At 47.5% G+C, this 27,887-nt stretch overlaps 1 protein-coding gene across 3 annotated transcripts in view; it reads right to left on the bottom strand.

Moving 5' to 3' along the window:
• The window catches only part of faf (ubiquitin carboxyl-terminal hydrolase-like faf), a 482,217-nt gene that overhangs the window by 117,184 nt on the left and 337,146 nt on the right, over window positions 1-27,887 (bottom strand). For all 3 annotated transcript variants that reach the window (XM_075874530.1, XM_037429964.2, XM_075874549.1), the window contains one exon: window positions 10,305-11,068. In XM_075874530.1, the coding sequence (XP_075730645.1) occupies window positions 10,305-11,068 (764 nt within the window). The remainder of the gene's footprint in view (window positions 1-10,304; window positions 11,069-27,887) is intronic.

Genomic DNA, 27,887 nt, shown 5'->3' with positions numbered 1-27,887 from the left:
GCTTCCAAATTGGCACATGAAATAGATACCTTAAAAGCTACTATTTGTACTAAAAAATTTCCACATTTGAAATCAGCAAAGATGCATAGTCTTGAACAAATATTAGCATGACAAAATCGGAACAATTTTGACTCGCAACTAAAATTTATTACACAAAGAAGCAGAATAAATAATATCCGAGAAAGCAAAGCAAAGAATAGAAAGAAACATCGCGCACGCTCAATGTGACAAAACAACAAAATGGCTGATGAGACGTGCAAGCTATCTGTGAGATATGAAACTTTTGTACTTGATAATGCTAGGGAAGGCTCGCTGATACAATTATCACCTTCCAGTGGCATAAAAAACGCTCCCATGATTTCCCCTGAATGTTGGTCTCTGTGACAATGCAAAATTTACGTTTTATCACAACCAGGATTACAATATATGGACAATGAATGGCCAAATGAGAACCTCTGCTATTTTTTACATTACCCCTTCCTCGCGTTGTTTCATGCTCGTTAGAGACGGGCAGTTTACTTTCGGTTTGAGCATTCAACAGCAGTTCTAACACGCGAGTAATGTTATCTTATGCACTTTCCAGGCAATAAGGATAGGCCGACTGATTTGATCTCTGCTTCAGCAGCACTAGCACGCTTTTACCCGCTCGTGAAAAAGTTACGATGCGTGGGGGCATGTTATCAACTTGGACTTGTTACGGAACGTGGCGGCGATGGCAAAAACCCCCAAGAGTGTCTACATAATTGCTATCGCAACAATAACGCAGCTTTTACAGTAAAATAAGTGTTTTCGGTTAGCTCTGGCACCAGTCCCCCTTTTGTTTAATTTGCGTGTTTGTTTTCTGAATTTTCATACCGAACCTACATATAACAAAATTTCTTTATATCAAGGTTTAACTATAATTCGAACTCAAAGAAGGCTATGAAATTGTTCAAATTAGCAAAGTGCACACTGGTAGACAGGTAATTGAATGAAAACTTCATCATATGCTGTACAGACAGAACCCAAACAAGCCACCTCTGAATCAGTGAGTCTTAATGCCAAGAAATATGATGCTATTTATGCTCCAAAACAAATTTAATTAAGTTTAATCAAAATTTAAAAGTACAATAACATCTCGATGACACGATCATTGCTAATACGAATTTTGGGATGATGCCAATTTCATGTGGTCCCGGCCAAAACCCATTATTTACAACGTGCTAGAGTATGGTTGTTACCAACCGGTTTTGAACCCGTACTGTTTGATACGAATAAACGTCGCCAACCAATGACCCCAAAAAAGAGCAATATGCACTCACATGCTGGAATACATGCTGGAATACATGCTGCGCCACCTGTTTAGCACATTGCCTGCATCACCTGTGAGCAGCGGGTGACAGCCTCCAAGATCTACACGATCTTGGGCAGTGGAGTGCCCCTTTTGTTCTTGCGCAATGATTACAAAAAGCGCTGGCCACGTTTCCTCTCTATCTTTGTTTTGCTTGGTGTAAAGCCTCAAGCTGTCAAGCCCGCATTCTTGCTTTGTTGTGATCATGCCTTTTTGCCAAGTCGCAGCCAGCTATGTCTCGGAAGCGAGAGGCTCTCTCTTTTAAAGAGAAACTAAGCATTTTTGGAAAGGTCGATCAGGATCCCAAAAGATAACGCACCAAGTTGGCTAAGCAGCTAGGTATCGCAACGTCAGCAGTGAGAACAATTGTTGGACAGCGGAACATAATACAATCAACTGCCGATTTTTCGGACACCCGAATTTTTGAACATGCCTGATAATTCGGACATCTTCGCGGCACCGCCACGAGCCCCGTAGAATCAATGTATAAGAAAGTCTGAAATTTCGGACGCTCGAAGCCCCCGGAGTCCAATTTTCCGGACTTTTTGACGCGACGGAAAGTCGGAAACCACTACTGACCTCCGGTAGAAACCACCACAACTGCGTCACACGCGATTACGATCGCATAAATGAGTGCGCCGGCCTACTGTGGCGGCATCTGTTGCTTAGACTTGTTGATCGTTAGCGGAGAAACATACACGGCCTCCGAGATTTCTAACACTGGCCGTGTTTATCATGAAAGGGTGCTTCGCTGACAATCCAAACTATCCACCCGGAAATTTTTTGGCACCAATAATGTTCCTGTCGCTTTAGCGCTTGTGCTCGTGCGTGGCACTCTGGTTTTCTGCGCAGCGGTTTCACGAAGCGTTTCACCACTTCGAACTAGAACTAACCGTCACACACCGATTTGGTCTGGCCACGCTGGCTATTTTGAATGTTTACCAGCGCCACTGCCGGAGTACCCAAGGCATTGTTGCCTGCGGTCGCGCTGTTTTGTTTACGCAGCCCACATGGTGTTTGGCTAGCCTAGTGCGTGGTTGTGTGATCGTGTGAAGTGTGCTCTGCAACGCTATGCCTAGGTGCTTCGACGCTCGTCAGCAAGCTCCTTTGTTCACATCCTGAGGATTTCACTTGCCTGCGATGGCCCCCACTCCACCTTCGTCGTCCTCGCCGATGGCAGCGAAGTGCGGAAAACAGTACCGTCGGTTAACGATGAAAGAAAAAGCTGCCATCATTAAGTTAGTGAAGAGTGGCCGATTGCAGGCTGATGTTCGTCGACGCTGACAACAAGCTCGACTTCTGCGCAGTGCTAACCGACGACGAAATAGTCAGTCAGGTTATGGCGGGTTCAGACGACCCTGATGTCGAAAAAGAGGAACCTTTGCCTGCACCACCTACGACCACCAAAATGATGCGAGCATTGATGACGCTGTCATCAGTGTACAGTGATGACATGACCCTTGCTCCGATCGAGGCAAATGTGATCACATGCAAGCAGAATGCCGTTCAAACAAAAATCAAAAAGTTTTTCAAGCCACTGCAGCTCTAACACCGGTTGCCCTGACGGCACCCACTGTCGGCTGCATGCCTTTTTTTTTAACGGCTCTTTTCAGAGCCACCACACTGATGCTTTGGCAGAGTTCCGGAAGTCTGGTACTTCGACCTTGACCATCTTGATCCGAGAAATATCATTAAAATGATGCGTTTTTTGCTTGCATTGAAAAATATTAGCAAAATGGGGCATTTCTTTTTGCTTGAATTGGAAATTATCAGTAAAATAATGCATTTTTTTTCTTGCATTCATTGTTTTGGACTGCCCAAATTTTCGGACGATTTTTCGCTCCCTAGAGGGTCCGAAAAATCGGCAGTTGACTGTAATAAAAAATGTGCTTCCATTCAGCGTCAATGTGAGGCAAGCGAAGACAGCACAGCATGCTTGAAAGCTCTTTTGACTTGGTTGAAGGAGGTTATTGCCACTAGTGGGGACATTAATGGCAAACTTTTGAGTGAGAAAGCCAACAAGATCGCACTTGCTCTGCTCACTGACAAAGTCCAGGCCTTAGGTGAGTGGCTGCACCATTTCAGGACAGGACACGGTCTCATTCACAAAAGCATCTACGGGGAAGCGAAGAAGGATGATGAACCTAAACTGTTAGCATGCCGCATTTAATGAGAACAACACAAAGTAAATGCAGGCCTAAACGCCACAGATATGTTAAGTTTCACTACTTCAGTTCATGCAGAAGAAAGGTACATCAGTGACAGGGGCGTACAAAGAAATTTTTTTCTATGAGATACACCCATCTTATGTATATTGACGCATGCGCTTGTGCATGTGTGTATACACATACGTGAAAGCAAAATTTTGGGGGGGAAGAATAACAGAAGCTTAATTTGACAATGCATACCTGCCAACGTAGGAGAATGGAAATTCGTGAGACCGCAGCAAGGCGGTGGTGGGGGAGATGTCGCATCGGGAATTACTGATACTGCAAATGAGTCATTTGCACCCCGCTGTAGTGATTGCAAAATCACAGCGTTTTAGAGACTCAACCACAGTGTTTTCGGTATGTACAGCCATTTCTCGACGATGGCAGTTTTTCTATACGTCCGCACCAGTAACACTTAACATCCTCGCATTTCAGAGACATCTTTTGAAACAACAGTCCTGCATGACAACACGCTTAGCAGCAACTTGTGTTTCGCAAAAAATCCCGTTTGAAGAAGAATACCCCGTTCAGTACTTCCCTGCACTAAAGGCCAGTCTTTTCATGAGTGAACGGTTCCACCGGTCAGCGGGGGAGTGTGGCGCCCGTTAATTTGCCGTTACGCTGAGTCGCAAAAATGGCAATCTGTGACAGCATGTATGCAAGCAAACAAACAAGTCGCCCGACATTCCGATCTTCTTGTTACCGTTCGCACATTCTGCTTGATGGATAGTTTCCTCGTAATTGCGAAAGGATAGAAGGGTTGAAGCTTGGGCTAGCTGGGTTTAGCTTTTAATCGACTCTTGAAACATAGAGGGAAGTTTAAACGAGGAAGTTTTTCCTTCTCGGCAACTTGCGAAATTCTGTGAGGACTTGTTCTGGGGTCACTTGAAGTTCTCGATGGATGCTCAGCAGTGCTAGTCCGGTCAATCTGTCGTTGTTCATATGATTTCGAAGGTAGCTCTTCAGCTTTCTCAGTGTGGAAAAAGTCCGTTCCGGTGTCGACGTCGACACGGGTAAAGTCGCCAGGATAGAAAGTAGGCTGTGGATGTTCGGAAAAAAGTCGCGGTTGCACATCTCTAAGGCCTGTAAAGCACAAGCTGGGCGATTCTTTTCTTCGATCTGGCAGCATTTGTTCACCCACAGTGTGAACTCTGCTTCGATGACAGTAGCCAAAGGAATGTCGTCAAGGTAAAACTGCACTGCATCATCAATATCAGAAAGGCTAGCCGATGCGCAGAATTTCGGCAGCAGCATGTTAAGGCCAACCACGACCTTTTTATGAGCATCGAACCGGTCTCTTAATTGATTTTCAAAATCAGCCAGCAAAGACAAATACACATTCCTCCGGTAGTACTCTTCGGGAGTAGCAGAAGGTAGGTACGTTGCTTCTTTGCATCTGCCTTCCAGTGATGCGAGGTAGGGCCATCTCAACATTTGTGATCTTCAGGAAAGAGAGCGACTTCAGAAAAATCTTATTAAATTCCGTTTCTGCACTGGCCCTTTTTGTCGAAAGAACGTCTATAACATTCTTTATGTGATCGCACGCTTGAGCCAAGTCACAGTCAATTTTTTGAAGAAACTTGCAAAGTGTGTGGGGATCTGAGGCGCGCCCGCGACCATTTCGCGGGCATTCCGCCACACGGCCACACCCTTTTGCTTTTCTGCTCTGTTAACACCACGTGGCGATAGATGGCGCCACGTGCAAGCACGGCACGCGGTACGCGCACGCCGAGGGAGCGCTCTTTTTTTCCGTGGTCGGCGCCGGGTAAGCACGTGTTTTCCTTCGTCCGCGTCCCCTTTGGGAATCGCCGGACTGTAGCCTGCCTGGGGTGGCCTTGGGCACCTCGGCAGGCGTGTTTACTTGAGTACTAGCTTCGGTAGCGTACGCTAAGCCCACAGCGGTGCCTAGTGCTTGAAGTGGTCGTACCACAACGAGCCGCACTTGCCGTAGGCCTACGCGTACGAGGTTTGCCCTAACACTCGCGACCAGGCCCAGTGGCCATCGTGAGAGTGCGCAGCATAGCCGCGAGGGACCTTTTCTCGACCACCGTGTCAAAGCTCGCCATTGCCAGCTGCGACGTGCTCGCGGTTTTCCCCTTATTGTGAACGTCCGCGTGCGGGTGCCTTTGCTACCCGCGTCCCGGGAGCGGACGTTGTACTGTTGTTCGGGGTGCCGCCAGAGGCAATAAAGTGTTGTGTATTTTTGCGTTAGAACACTGTTTGCCGCGCCGCGCTAGACGCCTTATTAGTTAAGCGCGCGCGGGGCGGTGCGCTACACGCGAGTAAACGGAGTAGCGGCCCTGTGGCTCGCTAAGCGTGAACCCGCAGTGATCGTCCGCTGCAGTTAGTAGCAAGGTCACCATAAGTGGCAGTGTCAAAGAGAAGAGGTCGCTACAGATCTGAAGCGAAACGACAAACTCGGGCTTCGTAATGGCATTGAGCAGTTGAGAAGCTTTTGATCAAGTATCAGATAACGCGGCCTCTTCTTCCAAATATTCGAGGAATTGTACAATAGGCACGTACAGTTCAAGGAAACGCTGAAGTGCATCGTGACTCTCTACCCACCTTGTTTGGCAAAAGGAGAGAACTGATTTTCTTTTTTCTTGTGTTAAATCTTCTACTTTGTCTCGCAGTTGGTTCGTCCTCTGTGGCGAAGCTCTCACAAACGTACAGGCTGAGGATACAGTTCCCAAACAGTTGCGGATGCTGGGGAGTTTGCATGCGTGAAGCAGAGCAAGGTTCAACGAGTGGGCACTACAATGCACGTACAACGCTTTGGGCGCTGTTTGACGAATGAAGGCTTGAACACCGTTAAGGTGGCCGCTCATTGATGCCGCGCCGTCGTATCCTTGCCCGCAAAGTAGGTTCAGGTCAAAGCCATGACCTCTAAGGCTGTTCAGGATTGTGCTCGCCAGCGCCTTGCTAGTGAGATCGTACACGGGAACGAAATCTACAAAATCTTCTTTAAGAATGGCGTGTCCAACATAACTTACACATAGGGAAATGTGGGCGGTGCGAGATATATCAGTGGCCTTGTCAGCTAGAACTGAAAAACACGAACCTGAGTTGACGTTTTCCACTATCTTTCTTTGTATGATTTAACCACAGAGGGTGATCAACTCATTTTGAATTTTTGGGTTCGTGTACAGCGCATTCGCCGGAGATGTTTCCATGTGAGCTCTCAAGGCGGCATCTCCACATTTTGCTCTCATCCTAAGCAGTGCGCGGAAATTTCCATCATTTTTGAATGGCAGCACTTCAGACATATTTATCGGACCAGAGTCGTCTGTGCCGGAAGCGGTACTTCTTGCCTGCCACAGAAAAGGATTGTTTCTATTATTGGCAGCAAGTTCTTGCGGCTTTCATCCGCCTGCTTTTTAAGGCCGTGGTCAAATTGTGTTAAGATGTCATGCTGTGAGCGGGACCGGACTGCTAAATAGTTCTCCCATAGCGTTGTTGACATGGCGTGATAACTGCTGGATGCGTGGCTCTTAAAGGCGTCCATGGCTTTCTTGTAATTGGTGAACTCCTTAGTTACAAAACAGCCCAAGCGCTGGTGCTCCCCTTTTCCTGCACACTCGCTTGCGAAGACTACGCAATATTTGCATAATGCTCCTTGAAGCTTCTCTGAATAAACAAGCCATGGGTAACGATCTACCCAGTGAGGTTGGAACTTCAGATTCCTTTTCCCTGTGGCTGGATAATCACAGTTAGCCGGAGGGGTCCACGGATTGAGCAGCAGCTTCTCCATCGTCTCTGGATCATTTACATTATTGCTTTTCGAGACAAACAGTCCCAAGTCGAAAATATTCACACTCGTCGCACAGAGGGGAGGCGAACCAGAATGTGTAGGTGCCATGCCACTCACCTTCCTTGGGCACTGCCCAGTGGTAAAGGCGTCACTTTGCCCAGCGTTGACTGTAGAACAAAGATCACTTGGAGTTGCACTGCGGCCACCATCATTTCCCGGCGGCGCATGGGTATCCTGCTTGTGTTCGTTCTCAGGTGATTCATATAAACCGGTGCATTCTCCTGAGTCGCTACAGAAGTTCGGACGCGCTTGGCTTTCCACCAGTGCTGAGGAGGGCGAAGTTTTATCCTTCGAAGGAGGCGGTTCTTCTCCGTCCGCTTCATCGGTTCGAACTTTCTTGAAGTAAGACGCAAGACTCCTTTGCTTCGTTGTTGCAGAGTGTCTTTTCATTTTGCTGCCACAATCCTGTGCACGCACACAGAAGTGGCCAGTGGCTCCCAAAAGACGTTTGTGACTGCTTCGACTGCCTGGCGTGAACGACGGGCGATGTTTTCTTCCTCTCTTATCCACTTTACAGTGGCTAGAATGTAGAAGTGTGATGAACGCGCCGGCTCTCGCGTGGAACATGTGTTTTCTGAGCGCTGCTACAGCTGGTGTGCATGCAGGCCCATTATTGTACTCCAGTTGCAGCAAACTGGATTAACGCTACTTAAAGACCTTTTCACAGAAGACTCCATGGGCACTGCATACTCCCCTTAATATACGTGAACCGCCAAGAATGCACTGCCGAGACATTTGCACTCCTGTGGTACAGTCCAGAAAGGAGGTGTTGCTCCGTTGCTGTGAAAAAGTCACCTTTTCACAGACGGTTCCCTGGGCGCCTGCATAATTCTCTCTGGGCTGCGCTAATTAAATAGCCGTGACCCCCAAAAATGCACTTTGTAGGCTGTGACATCAGCCTCTGTACTCCCGCGCGCAGCCCAGCTTGGCGGCGTTTTTTTTCTCCTGTGAAAGTTGGCCGCTGGTGCCGGATTGTGTGCCGGCTGTATTCTCGCTTTGTGCGCTTTGTAGGGAGGCGCATATACCTTCTGTGTACAGAAGAGGTAGATTTCCTTGCGTGTGGTTAAGGTTGTTCGAAGTTGCTCGGATATACCAGTCTTTCAGTAGATGTCATCTTCGATGATTCGTTTCGGTGGCGAGGACTACAGTTTGAGAAAAGTTTGCCCTGCAGCCTGCGTCCTCGGAATGCGCCGCTGAGTTTTCCGCTTAGGTGTTTCATTCCCTGGCAAATTTGCGCACGTCGTTTTGGTGTTGCCGTTGCTGTCGAACTGTTTACCTTCACAGAAGTAGACGCGCTTTTCGTAGGAACCCAAAGCCGACACGTGCGGTCCGCACAGACGCATAACTTCTCCAGCGGCAATGCACAAGGAAAGCATCTGGAATCAATAAAGGAGCTGCTACGGTGTGAAGGACGGAAAAAAAAAAAGACTTGAAGGAACGCGAGGGCGAAGTGCAAAGCTGTACAAATAGGGCAGGTGCGCGTGCGGGGCAGGGAGCACGAGGTGTTCTGGTAAAAGGGTAGGTTTGAAGAAAGGAAGAAGAGGGAAGCAATGCCAGGAAAGTTGCAGTGTAACTTTGGCAGCTGGTGGTCGCTGTGAAGGCGTGTAAATATTTTAGTACCACCCGAAAAGTTAAAGCATCAAAAAAATTTCGGGGGGGGGGGGGGGGGGGTCAGAACCCCCTCAACCCCCCCCCCCCTAGTGACGGGCCTGCTCGCAGCCACCAGCCTTCGCACAGATGCGCGGTACTGTAGTGCCTAAAATATACTTAGTGGTACTCTACAGTATGGTTACACTGAACTAGAAGTGTAACGGAGAGTGCTCTTCCGCAGCACTGCAACTGTCGCAGCCTCATTAAAAAAAAGGCAGCCACTTTTCGGGAAATTCCAGATACAATTTGTACAATTGGGAGATTAGGTCCGGAGTCTCCCGGACAATTCGAGCGAGTTGGCAGGTATGAGAGTGGGTAGCACTACGGCTTGCATTAAAAGCAAGCATATGCGAAAAATACATTCACACACAAATTTCCTGAAGCGCTTGCTTATGTAAACATAAGCAAGCGTACTTAAGAAGCCCAAATACAGTACACTCCCAATAAACGAAACTCTCCTAAATGAAATTGCTGCTTAAATAGAACAACTGCCCCTAATATGCTTGGTTTCGTACTTGAATATTATACCCCTGTTTATCTTTTAGTAGACAAAACTCCTGTTAAAGGAAACACATTTTTCTGGTCCCTTCAGGTTTCGTTTAAAAGGAGTCTACTGCATTGGCAAGAATGCAAACTCCCTAATAATGATGTACTCAATAGCGAGAATGAAGTCGCCACAAGTGAATTGATTAGAACAAACCACCATAGTGGTCCAACACATTCTTTCTTATGCACAGGTTTCTGATCAACGCCGTATCCTTCAGGAAATGATACAATACGTTGCCATTTTTCCATTGCGATGTCATGCCCTGTGGCACACAACATTGGTTGTTGGACATCGCTTTCTTTTTTTTCAGGCTCACACATGCAGCATGGTAAAAATAAAGAAACGATGCGGGGTTTCTGCTAACACATTCTTTTTCAAGGTTTACCTTGTTAGCACCGTGTCCAGACACGACCGTAGGTGGCTAGTGTTAAGTTTGAATCGCGAATCGTAGCCACGGTGGTTGCGTTTCGACAGAGAAAGGCTGGAGGCTTGCATACCGTCAGTGTAGGTTAAAGAACCTACTATGACCATGTCATTGATTCCTACCAATGATACTAAATGTTGTGTGCCCTTTCTGTGACTGGCGTCAAATTTCGTTTGCGTGGTACTATGGAGCCACCAACTGTGCCACCCACAACAGGGTGCTGGAATCGACCTGCCTCGCTTGTGCAAGGCAGGCCGATACCATTAGAAGATTCCATATTGGAGATCATTGGCAGAGGCTTTTATCTAACAGTAGACATAAAATAGGCTCACCTGGTGTAAATGTAGGAGTAGTAGTGGCCCCCAGAAGCCTGCCCACTGTGCACCACTATGCCTGTCAGGCGGTAACGAGTTGCACCCAGCTCGCTCTCGGCCGTCTCCTCATCCATGAGCTCACCCTCGAGTCGGGCCAGGCCCCGGACCGTGTACGGCTCCATGTCCAGCTCACGGGGGAATTCAAAGTAGTCGTTGAACTTGATGGCGCACTCCCGTTCCCAGTCATAGTCAAAGCGCTTCAGCTGAATGGCCAAGATCGGGGGCAGCCGCTTGATGCACAGCCGCTTCACTGTGTCCACCTTCTTGTTGCACTTGTCGCAGTGGTAGGCATTGGCCCCTTCCAGAAGGTCTCCTTTGACATACTGTTCGAGCGAGTCCAGCAGATTGCTGTGATTGCGGATGTCGATGTTGAGCGTTGTGAAGGACTCCTCTCGAGAGTACCGGTGTGGGCATCCACGGCAGATTTTCTGGTCGGCAAAGGTGCCCCCAAGGGCCTTAGCCAGCAGGCAGGGCGCACCTAAGGCCTTCAAGGCCTCATCTAGAGAGTCCACCAGGGAGTTGAAAAACTCAAGCGCGTCATGCTGTTCTCGCAGGTTCACAGGTTCACCCCACAATTTGAAGTGGTGCCAAAAGCCACGCGGAACGTAGTACTGCAGCTGTGATGCTGCAAGGTGCCCAAAAACAGCCTGCACCTGTTTCAGCACGCCAAGGTGGTAGTCACGCCGATGCTCCTCCCGGCCTTCTTCACAGGGACGCACCTCCTGCACGGTTTCAAACAAGGTGCCGAGTGACGCTCACACTAAGGCGCACACTGCTGCTTTCGAACGATAGCATCAGCTTATGGCGCAGCCCATTATGTACAGCCTTGTGAACAGAAGGTGCCAATAACTGCCAAGCACACACCACCGATAACCAGTACATTGCAAATCAAGCAAGCAGACAAAGCCTAGAATTGAGAAATTGAGGCATAATGCAATGCTGTTGTTTTATTCAGGTGTCACAGCTGGGTACATAGTTCGCATATGGGCCAGGCAAAATGCGAGCTTAAGCCTCGTGACTATACTCTATCTCAGAAGTTCCCTTCAGCACTGCGAACGTCGCAGAGTGTCTAGCTGATGGGTCATGAGCCCCTCCACATGTATTCATTAACGTCGCATCATCTACTTAGCATCTCCTTGGCATCTCCTTGCATGTGCATGACAAGTAATGTGAACAGACTGAGAAAAAAATAAACAAAGCTGCACCCGCTGCAGCAGGTGCCTTCCGCTTTGAATTCATAATGTTGTCATTGCATGCTGTGTAACCCATAAGTTGCAAACTTTTGCTTGTATTTTCTTTAGATTAATGTGTTAATGCTTTGAAAATGATGTACTCGCGACAGTATTCCTCTAATTCTAAGGGCAATTATCAGTCACCGAACATCAGACTTAGCAGTTGTGGTTGAACAAACAGCTGACCTGGCAAATAAAACAAAATGCACCTGATGCGTTGTCCTCAGTGTAAGATGGCACAAAGCAACAGCTCATTAGTCATTTAACCATTCATTTATTCCTGCCAGTGCTGTGGGTGAATAACAAGCCCAAGTTCGGATCGAGGCGGGTGGCCACGTCTGCATGAGCGCCATGTTGACTTGTAACCACATGTACCAGCAGTGGCTGATACTTCAATGAAATGCACATGACATCAATGCAAAGAAAAATAAACCAATCACGCATCCATGCAATGTACTACAGTGTAAACTGCTCATAATGTAACTCGTAGGAGTTGTAAAAATCCACGCATTAAGCTGTACCGCATTAAAATGAAAACAGGCTTCTTTAGGCTTCGGCGATGCCAAAGGCCAACCCACCTTTCAAAAGCAATTTATCATGCTTCTCACTCGCAGACTCATTAAAAGCACAATCCTAACACAGCCACAAGTTCCGAAGTCCCGCATCAATGAAACAACATCGTCATTTTTGTCTGGCAATGCTTGAGAACAGCGCTTTGCACAATTTCGTCCTCGACAAAGCTCAAGCACTGCTGAAGCGATTTCTCGCTCAAATTGTTCTTCGCGTAGTATCTTTTCACTTTTGTGAGGCATTCCAACGCGTTCTTGCACGGAAAATCAGGTTATGGTGTCGGGTCAACGTCATCCTCGCCATCCGACTTTGCGTCGGTTGCAACCACCACACTACCGCGCACTGCTGCAATGATCGCGTCATCTGAGCACGCTTCTTCGCAGACAGGCGGCTCCAACTATTTGGCATCGACAAATTCTTGAGAACTGTCGGTGGCGTTTACGGACTTGCTGTCAACAAGGCCGGACCATACGTCGTGTTGACACAGTGTTGGAAGTCTCATCGGTGACATTGTCGCTCTGCTTATCATCTTCCAGAGCCTCTGCATTGCGCACGAAACCTGCCTTCTTGAAACGCTTGCTCATGGTGTCTGCTTTTACTTGTTACCGCAAAGCGACCACCATATCAATTGTGCCCCTTAATACTTCAGGAGGCTCCTACTGCTGAAGGCTCAGCAAAACTCTCTCGCAAATACGCTTCTTGTATAGCACCTTTACGATGGCAAAGACACCCTGATCGAGAGGCCTACATTTTACTGTGGTGTTGGGAGGCAAAAATTTTAGGTTGACTGCAGTTAACCTTGGCTTGACGTTGTGGGCCATGCAGTTGTCGAGGGTAAGCACGACCCGTCCCTTCTATGCAACCATATCCTCGTCGAACTTGCAGAGCCAGCTGGTGAACAAATCCTGCTTCATCCACACCTTCTTATTGGCTTTGTAAGTTACTGGCAGGCACTCTCGCTTTTTGAAGCAACTTGGCCTCACCGATAATAAACAGGCGACGCTTGTCTATTAGCGCAAAGCAATACATTGATGTGCTCCTTTGAGGCCTTGTGGCGAGAGCAGGCTTCGCCTTTCAGCGCAAACGAGCGGTTCGGCAAAGGTTATAAAACAAACCAGCTTCATCGGCATTGTATATGTCTCTGTCTCTATAGGCGAAAAGCATATACAGTTGAGCCCTTATATAGGCCCCACTTAAAACAAACTTTCGCTTAAAACGAACATATCCACATGACCCTGAAAATATACATTGGTTCAATGACACAAAATCGCACTTACAACGAACGTCTCCGAGCGCCGCTGATCGGTTACAGCGAACGAAGTCTGCGGTCTGCCTACTTCCCGAGAAACCAATTTTGACCACTGATCAGGCATCCGCGAAGTGCCCATACATTCTTATTGTTAAACGCTGACCCTGCCTCCACCCTCTAGTTGCCGCTCAGCCAAACACATGAAGGAAGAAAAGTTGTTTCCTTCCTCCATGCCCCGACTGCTTTTTGTTACGCACCTCTCCGTCCTTTGTCCCCCCGCTACTCTGAGCACCCCGCATCGCCAGACGAGGCCCGTGTTTTCACACTACCACCGATCTTTCACAAGGACCAGTCGGCCATCTACCCTGCTTGTGATCGCTGGTAGGCGTCGCCGGCCTGGAGTGACCAGACCATTTGGCAACATCGTCGGCCACTGACTGTATCCGATAGTCTGCTTTGTTAAGCCTGGGAGTCCACACTGAACGTCAATGCCTCTGCAAAGGCAATCTGTGTCAAGGTCAGCGCTCGAGCCCGCCTGACCCAATCAACTAAACAACGTCATCAAGCGGCGATGCCGGTCTGTCACGCAACGCACAGAGAGCTCCCTCAGCCCACGAGCCCGATGAAGCAATCAGTGCCTTCCTGTCTGGCAAGTCTTACGCAATGCGTGGCAACATCCCTTGTCCTTGGGTGTAACACCGTGGCGGGTTCCCATTGGAGGAGTCTGACATCACGGCCAACGGCGCTTTTGGTTAGACGTTTAGTTATTCAAAAGATCCACCCGGTGGCTATAAAAAAAGCCCTGCGGCGCGTCGCCAGCAGTAGACCTATGTGTCAGAGAAGCCTCTTGTTGCGTCGAGTCTCCCCGCTTTCGGCGCGCCCGGTATCCTTGAAGGCGGCGAGTTTTATGGCGCCCTTCGTGACCTCGTACGCTTTGCATTTGACCTATGCGGCAGAGAGAATCCGACAGATGCGTGCGAAAGACGACATCTCGGCTCTTCGAGTCCCTAAGCTGTCGGCCCCAGTGCCGAATTTATAACGCCTCTGTTTTTATGCTGTACATAAACCTTGCCTTAACTCATCATCGCCTCGTCCGCTCGTCTATCACCTGTGCGCAGAAGCAGTCGCGAGCAGAGTAACACGCGCTACCAAACGGCAGGTGACCTTGTCGGCCGTGTCGAGACCGTGTTGGCGTCTCGGCTTCGTAACAGTGGTTGGCAGCTGCGGGATCGGCCGGCGTCAGCGACATCAATGCGGTGAGTGCCTGATGTTTTCCCCTCAGTTCACCAAACTACTCTAGCACAGCTTATAGTATTTTAGAGAAGGGCTGTGTGAAGCATTAGAGTGAGCTTTGATCGTTTCAAGCAAAGTCGAAGCGCTTTGAAACCAAAGTTAATGCGGAGGGTGTAAACACGGCAGCGTTAACAATTGCTTACGGGTCTTGCTAGTAGACTTATAGTGGGTACGGCAAGTAGATTCTTAACACGGGCAAACAGCAAGAGGCTAGTGTAAACGATGGAGAACCTTAAAGTGAAGGAACTCATCAAAACTTGTGAGGAACTTGGCCTTATTTTGGGCCGTGCGAAACGAAAGCAAGCGATACTTGAGATCATGAGGAATGCAGGAGTGACGACTGAGGAAACCGGTGAGGCCAGGGCGGATATGAAAGCATGCTGCGAGGAGGCTGAAAAGCGAGAAGTTCGCGAACACGAAGAAGCTGAAAGGCGAGAAGTTTGCGAACGTGAAGAAGCTGAAAGGCGAGAACGCCATGAGGAGGCTGAGAGACAGAAGCGCCTTGAGTTGAAACAAATAGAATAGAATCCTACAGTGTTCGCAGGTGCCTAGCATAGCTTCTGCGACAGTTCAGGTCAGCGGTCAGAAAATTCGCGACCAACTGCAACCGTTCTTAGTAGGCGAGTACATGGCGAAATATCTCGTCAAGTTTGAACACGTCTGTGAGCGAAATGCTTTGGAGCGGTCTCTTTGGGCACAAAACCTGTTAGCTCTTCTTCCTGGCAAAGTGTCCGACGTGATAACGTGCTTGTTGAAGGAAGCGTTTGAGAGCTAACTAGGTTAAGAAAGTGCTCTTGAGACGATATAAGTTGTCACCGAGGCTTTCAGGCAAAGTTTCCGGTATGCTAAAAAGGATACCGAGTCACACGTTGACTTCACGTTTCGTCTTAATTGAATGGCTCAAGGGCGAAGGTGTTTATGACGAGCGCGATAAAGTGGTAGAATGCATTGCATTGCAGCAATTATACTGCTGCATTGAGGAGGATGTCAAGCTTCGGCTGCAGGACAAACTTGGTGAAGTACAGTTAAACAAGGCGGGAGAGTTAGCTGAGGAGTATTATACTCGCCGAAAGTTGCATAGCAGGGCAGTGCGCGTTGAAAAAGTTGAAAGGAAAGAGGGGTTTTCAAAGAAACCTGATTAACGGAAACCCGTTTTGCACCGTAATTTCAGGCAGGACCCGTCTCTTACGAAGGACACTGTGGGGGAAGGGCAAACGGTAGCGGAAAAATCGAGTGAGGTTCCTAAACAACCCACTGATACCACACGAACGTTTGAATCACGGAAGCCGCTAATCTGCTACAACTGCAAAAAAGAAGGGCACATCGCGATAAACTGTAAGCAAAAGTTTGCTTTCGCAACAATCGAGAATCGGAAAAAAACGTACAGTTGTTACAGTCGTATCTCCAAGAAATTAGTGTGAATGGAAAAACATGTCTAGCACTTTGAGACTCAGCGGCAACCATGGACGTTGTCTATCCTTCGTTGGTGTCTCTGATGACTTCACAGGAGAATGTGCGTGGATCAGACAAGTTGCCGAGGAGCAGAGTGCTTGCTTACTAATCGCTACGGTTGTCATTGAAGGCCCGTTCGGTAAGCTTCGCAACCTGTTGATCTGTGTGACCTTGGCTGCGAGTCAACGGAACCTCAGACAGGAAATTCACCGTGCGAGTTATTTGAACAGTCACTCGAGCGGCCCGTCGCTGAAGTGAACGGCGCAGTCTCCGTAGGCGGAGGAGACGACATGGCGCCATTGAGTCAGAGCGAGAGGGGTGCAACGCTGTCGCCTGTAGCGGAAAGTTGGAGTGAGCTATCGAGGGTTGATCGTGAAACGCTTCATCGAGAGCAGTGTGAGAACCTCTCAATTAAAGCGCTAATGGAAAGCGGGAAGTTGGGAACTAAGAAAAAGAATGTTTCTTTTTATGAGAAATAAGGACTCTTATATTGTAGTTACACAGATGTGAAACGTCGCAACTATGAGCAGCTCTTGGTACCGCATAGGTATCGTCGCCTAAAGGTGGCCGGTTACTGAAGTGGAGCACGATACTCCAACAGCATAACTTTGACGTTCGCTACAAAAAAAAAAAAAAAAAAAGGAAAACTACATGCTAACGCAGAAGCATTGAGCCATGCGTTTTAGTTAGTACCTTCTCCACCTTTCGGTTTCTTGCTGGCGATTCGGGGCAAAATTTTGTCCTCATCACGGCCTTAGCTGAGCGCTCTCGTCCAGAGTGATTTCAAGGGGCCAACATTATGTTGTATTCTGTTTCATTATGTTGTTGTACGTGTAAAAATTTGAGTTTTCATCTTAAGAGTCTTGTGCCCCACCTGTGCCTCTTGATGTAGAGGGAATGAAATTCCGATAGACACGTAGCTAGGTATGTGTTGTACTATACTTTGTCTGGTGTTCTGTCGGGTGACTGAGGGCACTTGCTTGCGTCGTGTGTGGTCTGTTGTCGAACCGTTCTTGACAAGTTGCAGAACCATCGACAAGTGCTGAGACCAAAAATCGTCAGATGAGACGAGTGAAGCTGGCCGACAAGTTGTGGCGACAAGCCAGTGGAGCTGGGATCCATCCTCAAGAAAGGGATGTGTTCACGGAACGGAGCCCAGAGCTACATTCTCCCCACGGCCCCGGAGGCAAACCTGGAAGGACCTGGCGTACGAGCGCGCCCGACATCCGAGCCACGTAAAAGCAGCTCGTCTTTCTGGCGCATTGTCTGGCGACGGGGGTGCTGTGACGCCTGGGAGTCCACACTGAACATCAATGCCTCTGCAAAGGCAATCTGTGTCAAGGCCAGCGCTCCAGCCCACCTGATGCAATCATTTCAACGACGTCACCAAGCGGCGGCGCTGGTCTGTCATGCAACGCACAGCGAGCTCTCTCAGCCAGGGGTGCTACAGCCAAAATAGAAATTGGAGCAATTTGTGGAGCAGGGAAACTTTGCTTTTGGAGGAGATAAACCCAAATTTGGAGCAGATTATGAGAAGACATACCTCTGTTTTGGAGCACGAAATTTCAAATTTGGAGCAGTTTAGCAAAAAAATTTACTTTTTGCCATAAGATGGTCTAAATAGCAAATAAACAGCCGAAAACACTAGCACATACATAATATCACACAGCTTTCACACCTACTAACAAGACAAAAACAAGAGATCTTGCATATGGCAAGAAGCTCATTAAACTTGATTATTAGAGACATGACAACTTGACTAGTCCAATCACTCAACTTGACTAGTTCAGACACCATTCAACTTGACTAGTCTGGACACCACACATCAATGCTTTCTTTTTTCAGAAATCTCTTCGAGCTCACTGAGCTTTTCAGCGCAATCTCCAGGCTGGCGTTCCCCTTTGCCAACAGTACATGGTCACTTGACACTTTATTCAAGTCTTTTTTTTTTCTTTTTTTTTTGACACCTGAGTTGATTATTTCTTCTGCACTCGTGAGCAATGCCTTGCTGGCTGCCACTTGGTCCTCTAAAGCAGCTTTTGCTGCTTCGTGAGTGGGCTACTCTACGACAGGATCTTCTATTGCCTTGCGCTTGCTCAAGGCTCAATCTTTGCACATGCTTAGCCCGAGCTTGCCTCACACTCTTCAGCAGGTCAGGGTTGAGTGGCATCTGAGTTGCGTCCCCATCATAATGCTGTAGGAAGCTCTTCACTTGGCGCATGACGTTAGGGCCACCACTGAAGAAGCAGAGTAAGCCCTGCCCCGGTAGCTCAGTTAGGGCATCCTCTATGCACTCCACGATTATGTCACCAGTGGCCCGGCCAAGGTTAAACGAATGCAAGTGAACAACAACCACCTGCTGCCTACTCTCTAAGAAATACCGCACTAGTAGATCTAACTGCTGGCCCGCTGCTCAGGCTTTGGAGTTTCATCAATCACAAGGGCAAAAAACACATTCGGCCGACACACCTCTGCAACGAGCTTTGATTTGAAGAAGGGCCCCAGCCCATCAGAGATGAAGTAAGAAAGCTTGGCCCTTGCACAATTGAAATTTTCGGCCACGTCATTGTCAGTAACATTTTCTTATAAATGTCCGTAGCAGTGGTGCCCCAGGCGTAGGGAAAATCCTTTGAAACAACAGCCATTGCGAAAATTGCTTCCGCCCCACACACTTGATCTTACAATGTGGCACGAGGCATTCCCTGCGAAAAATCTATTGTCTATCGTGGCTTGCACAGTTTTGGGAGCTAGCAGCACACCACTTGAGACTCGCCGCTTCGCTGCTGCCTCCAGATGCTTCTTTTGGCTTGCATGCCGCTTGACAGCAGCAGTGCCATGCTGCGCACAGGAAATTGTCACACTGCAAAAAATGCAAAAAGCCTCCATGTTTTTTACACCTGGCTTGCACCGCTTGCTGATAGCATCGCCGTTGCAATCCACTTCGTTTATGACCGACGCAATGAATTTCGTACTTCTCCCTGTAAGAAACAAAATAATCATGAAAAGCCCATGCCATCTAAAACAGAAAGCGCACGCGCACAAAAAGTGCAATATGAAATACAACGGTGCGAAAATCGGCATCGTTTTATTAAGACGTGGTGCCTTTTGCCGCATGGATTAGCACGCCTGATCGTAAACGCCGTCACGCGTAACCTTTGTGCGTCTGCCATGCTTACCAGCATACTCGTGCCAAATTTAAAATCTCTCTCTGAAATTTCCATCTGTCTTGGAAATTCAGCCGTTATAACATTTAGAACAGGTGCATATTAACATTTTACGACACGCAAATTAGTGAACGTGAGCCATGCTACTTTAACAACGGCGGTGTGCTAACCCGGCCTCTATTCTACTGGCTATGTCGGCAGCGTTCGTCAAAAGGTTTCACTCGCTCGAATAAACCGGTGGCACACCCACAAAGTTTTTTGCACGAAACGGACTTTGAATAGGTGCTTACCTTTGCTCATGCTGAATGTCCATGTACAGCCAGCAGCGTTGTCGCCAGCGGACAAAATACAGCGAAACGCAACAACTTGCCGAGTGCCCAGCCCCAGCACCCGCCCACACCAACGTTTATACAACGTTGGTCGGCACAGCATCTGGGCAACTGGATTGGATTAGATAATGCCTTGTTGCCAACAGAGCATTTATTTACGCAGCTCAAAACTGCGCAGCTCAAAATTAGCGCAGCTCAGGACTTTTTGAAGCTAGTCGAGCATTTTGGCGTAGCGTGGCGAAATTTCAACAAATTTCAGGGTTTTGGCGCAGCGTGGCTCCAAAAATAAAATTGTATCAAAATGGTGCAATCGGCGCAGCTGTAGCACCCCTGCTCAGCCCACGAGCCCAATGAAGCAATCGGCGCCTTCCAGTCTGGTGGGTCTTACGCAATGCGTGGCAACATCCCTCGTTCTTGGGTGCAACCACGCGCCGTGGCGCTTCTGGTTGGACGTTTGGTGGCTCAAAGGATCCACCCGGTGCCTATAAAAAAAGCCCTGCGGCGCGTCGCCCGCAGTGTCAGAGAAGCTTCTCGTTGCGTCGAGTCTCCACGCTGTCGGCGCGGCGCACCCGGTGTCCTTTGCAGCGGCGAGTTTCGTGGCGCCCTTCGTGACCTTGTCAGCGGTGCGCTTCGTAGTTGACCTATGCGGCAGAAAGAAGCTGACGGACGCGTGCGAGAGAGGACATCTTGGCTCTTCGAGTCTCGAAGCTGTCGGCACCAGTGCCTAATTTTTAACGCCTGTGTTTCTATGCAGTACATTTAACCTTGCCTTAATTCACCGTCGTCTCGTCCGCTCGTCTATCAGCTCTGCGCAGAAGCAGTCGTGAGCTGAGTAACAAACGCTACCAAACGGCTGGTGACTTTGTCGGGGGAGTTCGGAGTAGTGGCGCCTTCGGGACTGTGTTGGTGTCTCGGCTTTGTAACAGCGTCTAGTGCACACGCGTACGCTGCCCCACTGACGCAGATAATTTGCAATTCGTTTCGTGTTTAGGACTTTTTCTAGCTCACTTCGCACTCGGCTCAGCATGCCTTCCACGCGCGTGTGGAAGCACGAAAGCAGCTGTTAATTTGCGCGGAATGAATTGCAAAACATTGAAGTTTGCGAGGCCACGCAAACCGGCCGGCGCAACAAAACGATTTTTGACCACGGCGGTCGATACTTCGAACACCGCCGCACGCACCGATCCAGGCGGCCATGTTTTGACTTCTGCGCGCGAGTTTCGCGGACCTTTCAAACGAGCTACCTAACCTGCCTCCTTCCCGTGTGTTTTCGTTTTCAAGGTTGCCCTTCCGCCGCATCCTCCACTCTCTTTATTGCAACTCCTTGTCTTTTTCTCGCAAGTCTACTCTCCTCTCTTCATCACAACCCCCTTCGTCCGTCTCCACCGCTCCGCGACACCTGCCAGGCTGGCTCGAATCAGTTTCGTTTTCTGACAGAAAACGGGCCCAGAGCTGTTTCACGCATTCTGGCGTGTGTGCGCGTCTTCCTCGCTCTTGGTGTGCGTGTGTGATCAGGATGGTAGAAGGGAGGACTTGCAAGCTTTTTCCTGCCGCTGTCGAAAGTGTGATGTGTGACCGCTTGGCTTGAGTGTAATCCGCACGTTAGGTGCCGCATTGCGGAGCACTGATTAATATGAAGGGTTTAACGTCCCAAAACCTCCATATGATTATGAGAGACGCCGTAGTGGAGGGCTCTGGAAATTTCTACCACCTGGGATTCTTTTATGTGCACCTAAATCTGAGCACACGGGCCTACAATATTTTCGCCTCCATCAGAAATGCAGCCGCCGCAGCCGGGATTCGATCCCGCGACCTGCTGGTCAGCAGCCAAGTACTTTAGCCACTAGACCACTGCAGCGGGGCGTTTTGCGGAGCGCTTCCTCATAGCTGCTGACCACCTGGCAGCCAACTTGCCGCTTTGGGCATCCCGGTATTCAGCTGTGGAGATGGTGAATATTTCATGGGCGACGGTGACAGCTACAGCGCGCGAAACTTTTCACAAGGCCGACTTCCTCGACGTCGGGCCCGATGCCGAGCCTGACGCTTCCGAAGAGGACCACTGCTGCGGCGATTTGCGGCAGCGCGTCGTCGACTCCGACCTGGGAGAGCGGGTGTGACATCTGTTGCGATGGTTTAATTATGGCCAATGATGATGCCGACACTGAGGAACCGTGCACGGATTAGGGCATTGTGAATCGGATTGCGAGAACGACGAAACTTTCGAGCCAGTGCCTCATGCAGCTTATGCCACGGCCTCGGCAAACGAGCACCGGGCTGTTTTAAATGATCTCAAGACCCCCCTTATCGCTTCTGCTCTTTGAAACATGTGCATCATGAATTTTGGAAACAAAAAAAAGTTTGTGTTTTCACTCGCAACTTTTTTGAAAGCTGTGTTTCATTTCGGGATACAGCGAACTGATGCCGCGTCAGGCTCAGGTTCGTTATAAGTGGTCTCAACTGTATTCGAATTCGATTCGAAATTATTGGAGCAAAATCACTATTCGCTTCGATCCTGAAATTCACCATTCGCACGAGCCTATTATTGTCATTGAAAGATTCACAGCTAGAATTTGCTGAACATATTGTGATCAGAAAAAGAAAAAGAAACGTGCAGTATCACATAGTAAAACTGATCTATTGTTCTACCAATCTACATCAAAAATGCTACATCAATATTTGAGTACGTAATACATAAACACACAATATCATATTCAATAGTTTGAATTCCATAATTTGTGCTAAGTTGCAACAGTGCAACTGAAAGCGGACAAAGGAAAACAAATGCAGGCATGCACGTACACACAACTCATTGTGTGCGCATTCAGTTGTGCTGTTCAAACTAAACATGACAAACCAACTAGCCAGTAAACACAGTTAATAATGTGCGGGGGTTTTTCATGATACTGAGGTGAGGCGCAAGCTGTATTCTGTATCTCCATTGAGGTATCATTCGGATAATTTCTCAAAGTTGGTGAAGACCTCTTTGAAAATTTGAATGCAGCTATTGAAATGAAAGAGTTTTTGTTGCTCCACAATAGCAGGTGATTAAATTAGCAGGTCTGACACTGACACTGAACTGACAGCTCGCTGTCTTAATACAGTCGACGCCCATCATAACGGACTCACGTACAACAGACTATCGGATACAACTGGCCATTATTGAGACAAAGTTTGGTCTCTGTAATAAATTACAGTGAAACCTCTTTAATATGTACCTGCTCAATGTGTAACTACGGTTTATATGTAGTCGTGAGGAACCACCACCCAGTCTCCGTTGAACCCCATGTATTGCCTGATCGCTTAAAGGGGCAGATTAGTCTTTAGGGACAAAAAAGTGACAAAAAAATTCAGTTTTTTAAATTTACACATTTCATTTTTACAAGTCTTTTTCTATCTCTGCAAATGTTCACACACCAGGAAGTGGTAATTTTTTTGTAATGTCATTCTAACTGTCCAGATTCTTGGTGCTGTTAACATGCAGAACCTGCAAAAAAATAGGGAACCAACTTCTAGGCTTCTTTACAATTGGCCGACGCCTGTGTTAGAAGCTCTGCGACAAATTTATGAACACCTTTACGAGGATTGCAAAACATGCGCACCATGATTGTTGCTTTTTAAAGAAGCTGTGTGTTTTAAGTTTTTTCCACTTTTCTCGAAAAAATAAATTTACGACTGTTCAATTTTGAGGCCTCAATATCCCTGCAGCTAGGGCAGGTACAACAATAATTATTTTTACAATGGAAACCTGCGTGTGTAGAATGCAAGTATGGGTGCACAATTAAGAGCACAAGCCTTTTTAATTATTTACTCCTCAAAATTGTAATACAATTCCAACTGCTTTTTAAAATGACTAGCTCATTTTGCTGTAAAATAACCAAGAAAGGCCGAAAAACAAAAAACTCTTGCATGCTTTCACTCTATAGTCATTAGTCTATGTCGGCATACCCTAAATATTACTTTTAATTAGACGAATTTTTTTCTATGGCGGCCTTAAACAACAGTGGGTGAACTTCAGTTATCTCAGGAACAAAATACTGTATATTCTTGTGCAGTATGATCAAGATCACTGAAGAAATAAACAAAAAATGTCTAAGACCAGTCGCTTGTGGCATTACATATGGTTAGTACGTACTATTTTCGTTGTCGTTATCCATGCACAAGCCAAAAATCGGCAAGAATTTCGTGCGCGCAAACGTTCAATACACTAGCTGCAACAATCACACTACAACAGCCAGCGAGAGTGACATCAAACAAGGCCACATTGACATATTTTTCGCGCATACGGCTGTTGCCAATCGCACCGAGCAAAAGCATGGCCTTCGAGATTGGCTTTTGGTAACCCAGCAACTTCCAATCACTGCTCCCAGTAGGGGTGCAAATTTGCTTGTCGCTTTCCAATCCAAGCCAAATATTGTAACGGCTCAACCGCCCTGAACTCGCACATGAAAACTGCATATTATGCTGTAGTACCACGTCTTGAGTGTGAAAGAAAAACTTGAAATCATTCGCACTATTGAAAATGAAGCAAAGAAATCTGCGGTAGCCTGTGAAGAGAACTTGCCTCTGACGACAGTGCGCGGAATATGAAACGCTCACAAAAAATTGTCAAGCGGTACAGACAGCAATTTGAAGAGGAGCCGCATTAGAGACACTGCTTATCCCGAAGTGCAAAAGGCCCTGCTTCTTTGGTTGCCAAAAGCACGGAGCATGACCCTAAGGGAGAGTGGATGCCTTTTGTCTGAAAAAGCACAAACTTTCGCAGATCAGGTGAACTGCCCAGTTTCGCCTGCAGCAACAGCTGGTTGTCACGGTTTAAAGCCCGCTACAGCATAGTGGGGAAGGCTGTTTGTGGTGACGCTGCTGCTGCAAAGAAGGCGCTGTCGAATGGCAAAACAATGATTTGCAGGAAGCCTTGGCAGCCTACGATGCCGCCGACATTTTTAATATTGATAAATCGGCACTTTTCTATTGCCTGCTTCCAAACAGAATGCTGGCATTTAAGGGGAGACGCGGCTTTGGGATCGCGAAAAATGGCAAAAAAATCGATTTTTTGAAACTCAAGTTTTCAGTTTCTGGAACCCTTTTTCTATCTGGTTCCAAATTATCTACACTGAAAACGGCGCAGAAGTGCTTCGGAAAATTCGTTTCACCCACCTAGGTAGCAAAACTTTTACTGGAAATGGCAAAAAAACGGCCATTTTCAAAAAATTATAGCTTTGCGATGCTTGGGCCGGGAGCCGGCTTCTTAGGCTCATCGGAAAGAGCATTTCTCCATGTTTAACTTTCTTTCCCACCTCAGCTGGCTCCTCCCTTTAACAACAAGCGAGCAAAAAGCAAATGTTTCAAGGTCGTTTTGAGGCCCTTGATTGGCCGTGGCCGCCATGTTGCCTCAGCTTGCCTCGCCATTGGCCCGATGCTCGCTCCGGGAGATCGTCAACTACTGCTTGTGCGTCGCGACCACATGGCTCTCGAAAATTGCCACTTCTTCGTGACCTGTTCACGGCTTGATAATCACTTAAGATATAACTACGCTTTAGTTACGAGCAGTAAGCGGATGCGCGATCAGGTTATAACGAGCGGGAGCGCAGTCTACGAGCGCGGCGCGTCATCAGAGTCGTCTTTAGCCCTAACTCCGCCGACAGCGAGACTGCGGGCAGGAACGACGCGCTAGCGCATTCGTGGCGACGTGCTTCTTCGCAACCAACGAAGCTGAAAGCGGCGGCACGATTTGATTACTATGAGTGGCCGCACCGGATGCACGATCAGATTACTACGAGCGGCGCGCGGCGGTTTACGAGTGCGGCGCATCATCGGAGTCGGCTTTAGGCCTAACTCCGCTGACAGCGAGACTGCGGGCAGGAACGACGCGCAAGCGCACTCTTGGCGACGTGCTTCTTTGCAAGGAATGTATCACATCACTCGCTAGCTCCTCTGAATCACGTACGGGCATTTTATGCATCGGCAGCGGACAACACAGTCAAGCTCGACCCCCCCCCCCCCTTCACTGCCAAGGATCGCTCGGAACAGCGGCTGGCAGTTTTGCGCGTCGTCATTCGAAAATGCGATGCCAAGTGCAGTGCGTGCCGATTTTTTGTCTTCGTAGTTGCACATTTCGCACATCGTCATCGAACACCGCCGGCAAGTGCTTTACGCGCCGGCTGCACTATCCACGCGACCGCGCACCCCATGGTCATATGGAGTGCTGTCAATAAGCTTTTGTGATGCGATTCAGACGTGCTTGGAGCCGTGCTTGATATCGCCACGAACGTCTATGAATGTTCTGAGGTTAATGAATTTCTGTAGATTAGAGTTTCCGCGACCGGCTGTATGATGATGCATTTCACAGCTAGAGCGGCGAAAGAGCATGTATGAATCATGGGCACGAATTTTTATATGCCCGTTTTGTGTCATTAATTATACTGCTATAAATTCCCGTGCCACCAGTCTTCTGCCCATAACTTTGTTATTTAGAAAGAAGGCATAGGCCATCATGGTGTGATCCATTTTTCTGATGCAATAAACCTCTCTCCAAATAAAAAAAGTTCAGTGAATATTTGTAATCAAGTACTTAATTACACTAATTACAACTTCAGCACAAAAAGGTATGTGTAATAATTTCAGTATATGGTTTTATTCAATTACAATCTTTTCTGTCTTACCTATCACACCACTCCTTCATACAAAGAACTTGATTTGAATTCCATACCTGTTCTTTGTAAATCATGAAAAAGAGTAAATCATGAAAAAGAGTAAATCATGAAAAGAAGTCAAATATCACAAGACAAACCTGAGATCACAATTTTTAGGTGTCTTAGAGACACAAAGAAAAGTTGAAACTTTAAACGCAGTTTTCTCAATACTGTTTTTTTTTTTTTTGACATTATGCTCAGCCCCTCCGCATGGTTCAATGAAGAAATAATTTGTTTCTCGTAATGTATTTGTGGTATCGCTTCAAAATTTTTATGGTAGCACTGTGAGGTTATTCTTAGTGTCTGTGCCAATTTTAATCAATATCCAACGAGAAACAAAAAAGTTCATTGAAAAAAGCCTGTCGAAAACTTCAACAGGCTTTTTCTCACAAGTGTGTTTTAGACATTGTGCATTGCTCGTTAAAAGAGTAGCACGGGAATGACTGGACCGATTTTGATTCTGTTTTTTTTTTCCCTGAATCCCTGAACACTGCTTGGGGGTACAGAAATCTTCAATTTCTGTTTTATGGCCCTGTTATTTTTCTAGACGATGATTTGTCCGTGCCACTGTTTCTGACAATGTGTGCGGGCAGCCATGATGATCTAAAAAATAAAAAAAGAACTCATTAAAAATTTCTGAAAGTGCCATACCCTGTAGCTTTCTTTTGAGTAAAGATCAACACCATTCACAGCTTCCTGGCATGTTTTGTTGCAGCGCTAGGCTTTCCACAAGCAGACCATGTAATTGGACCATGTAGCATTATGTAACTTGAGAACTACTGAAGCTATCATGATGAAACTGCATATTTCTCTATTCGAGACATTTATGAGTATGCATGCCAAATTTCATTGCTGTAGGTCAACAAATAAAAAAGTTTGTTTTCAATGCCACCTCCCCCTTAAGAACGAGAAGTGCACCGGCGGGAAACATGCCAAAAATCGCATATCGGTCCCTTTTGGCGTAAATATGACCGGTAGTGAGAAGCTGCTGCTGATTTTCATTGGCAAGTATGAAAACCCACGGGGCTTCAAAGGCGCTTGGCTACCATCCGGCGTTGTTTACAAGTCCAACAAAAAAGCCTGGATGACAGCCCAGCTGTTCGAGGAGTACAAGCGCCAGCTGGACCGCCGTTTTGCTGCCAAGGAGCATACTGATAGTACAGTAAAATCTCAGTAGAACGAACACCACTTTAACGAACTTTTCAAATTTCTTGAACTTTTAAAAAAAAAACGCCCCGACTGCTAATAGTTTCAATGTTAAATTATTTCACAACTACGTACTTCATAATACCAAACTTTTCAGAACAACAAGCACTAATTTAGTTACGCGTTATATTACCAACCCTTCAGTACAACCAACTCAAGTTCTGAAATCTGTAGCGACCACCGGAGCGGTACGCAAGCAGATGACACAGCAAACGGACGCCTTGCTTCTCAGAACTTGCCCAACGGTGCGAAGGAGAAATAAAAACGAAAGGGTGACTTTCTCTTTTTTTTCCTTTTGATGAAACGCCGACGCTGCAGGTTTACAAACGCCGAGGCAAGAGGCGAGGGCAACGCAGG

This window comes from Rhipicephalus microplus, chromosome 1 (assembly GCF_043290135.1).
Source record: "Rhipicephalus microplus isolate Deutch F79 chromosome 1, USDA_Rmic, whole genome shotgun sequence".
Taxonomy (NCBI): Eukaryota; Metazoa; Arthropoda; class Arachnida; order Ixodida; family Ixodidae; genus Rhipicephalus; species Rhipicephalus microplus.
This window is presented reverse-complemented; position numbering and strand designations above follow the sequence as displayed.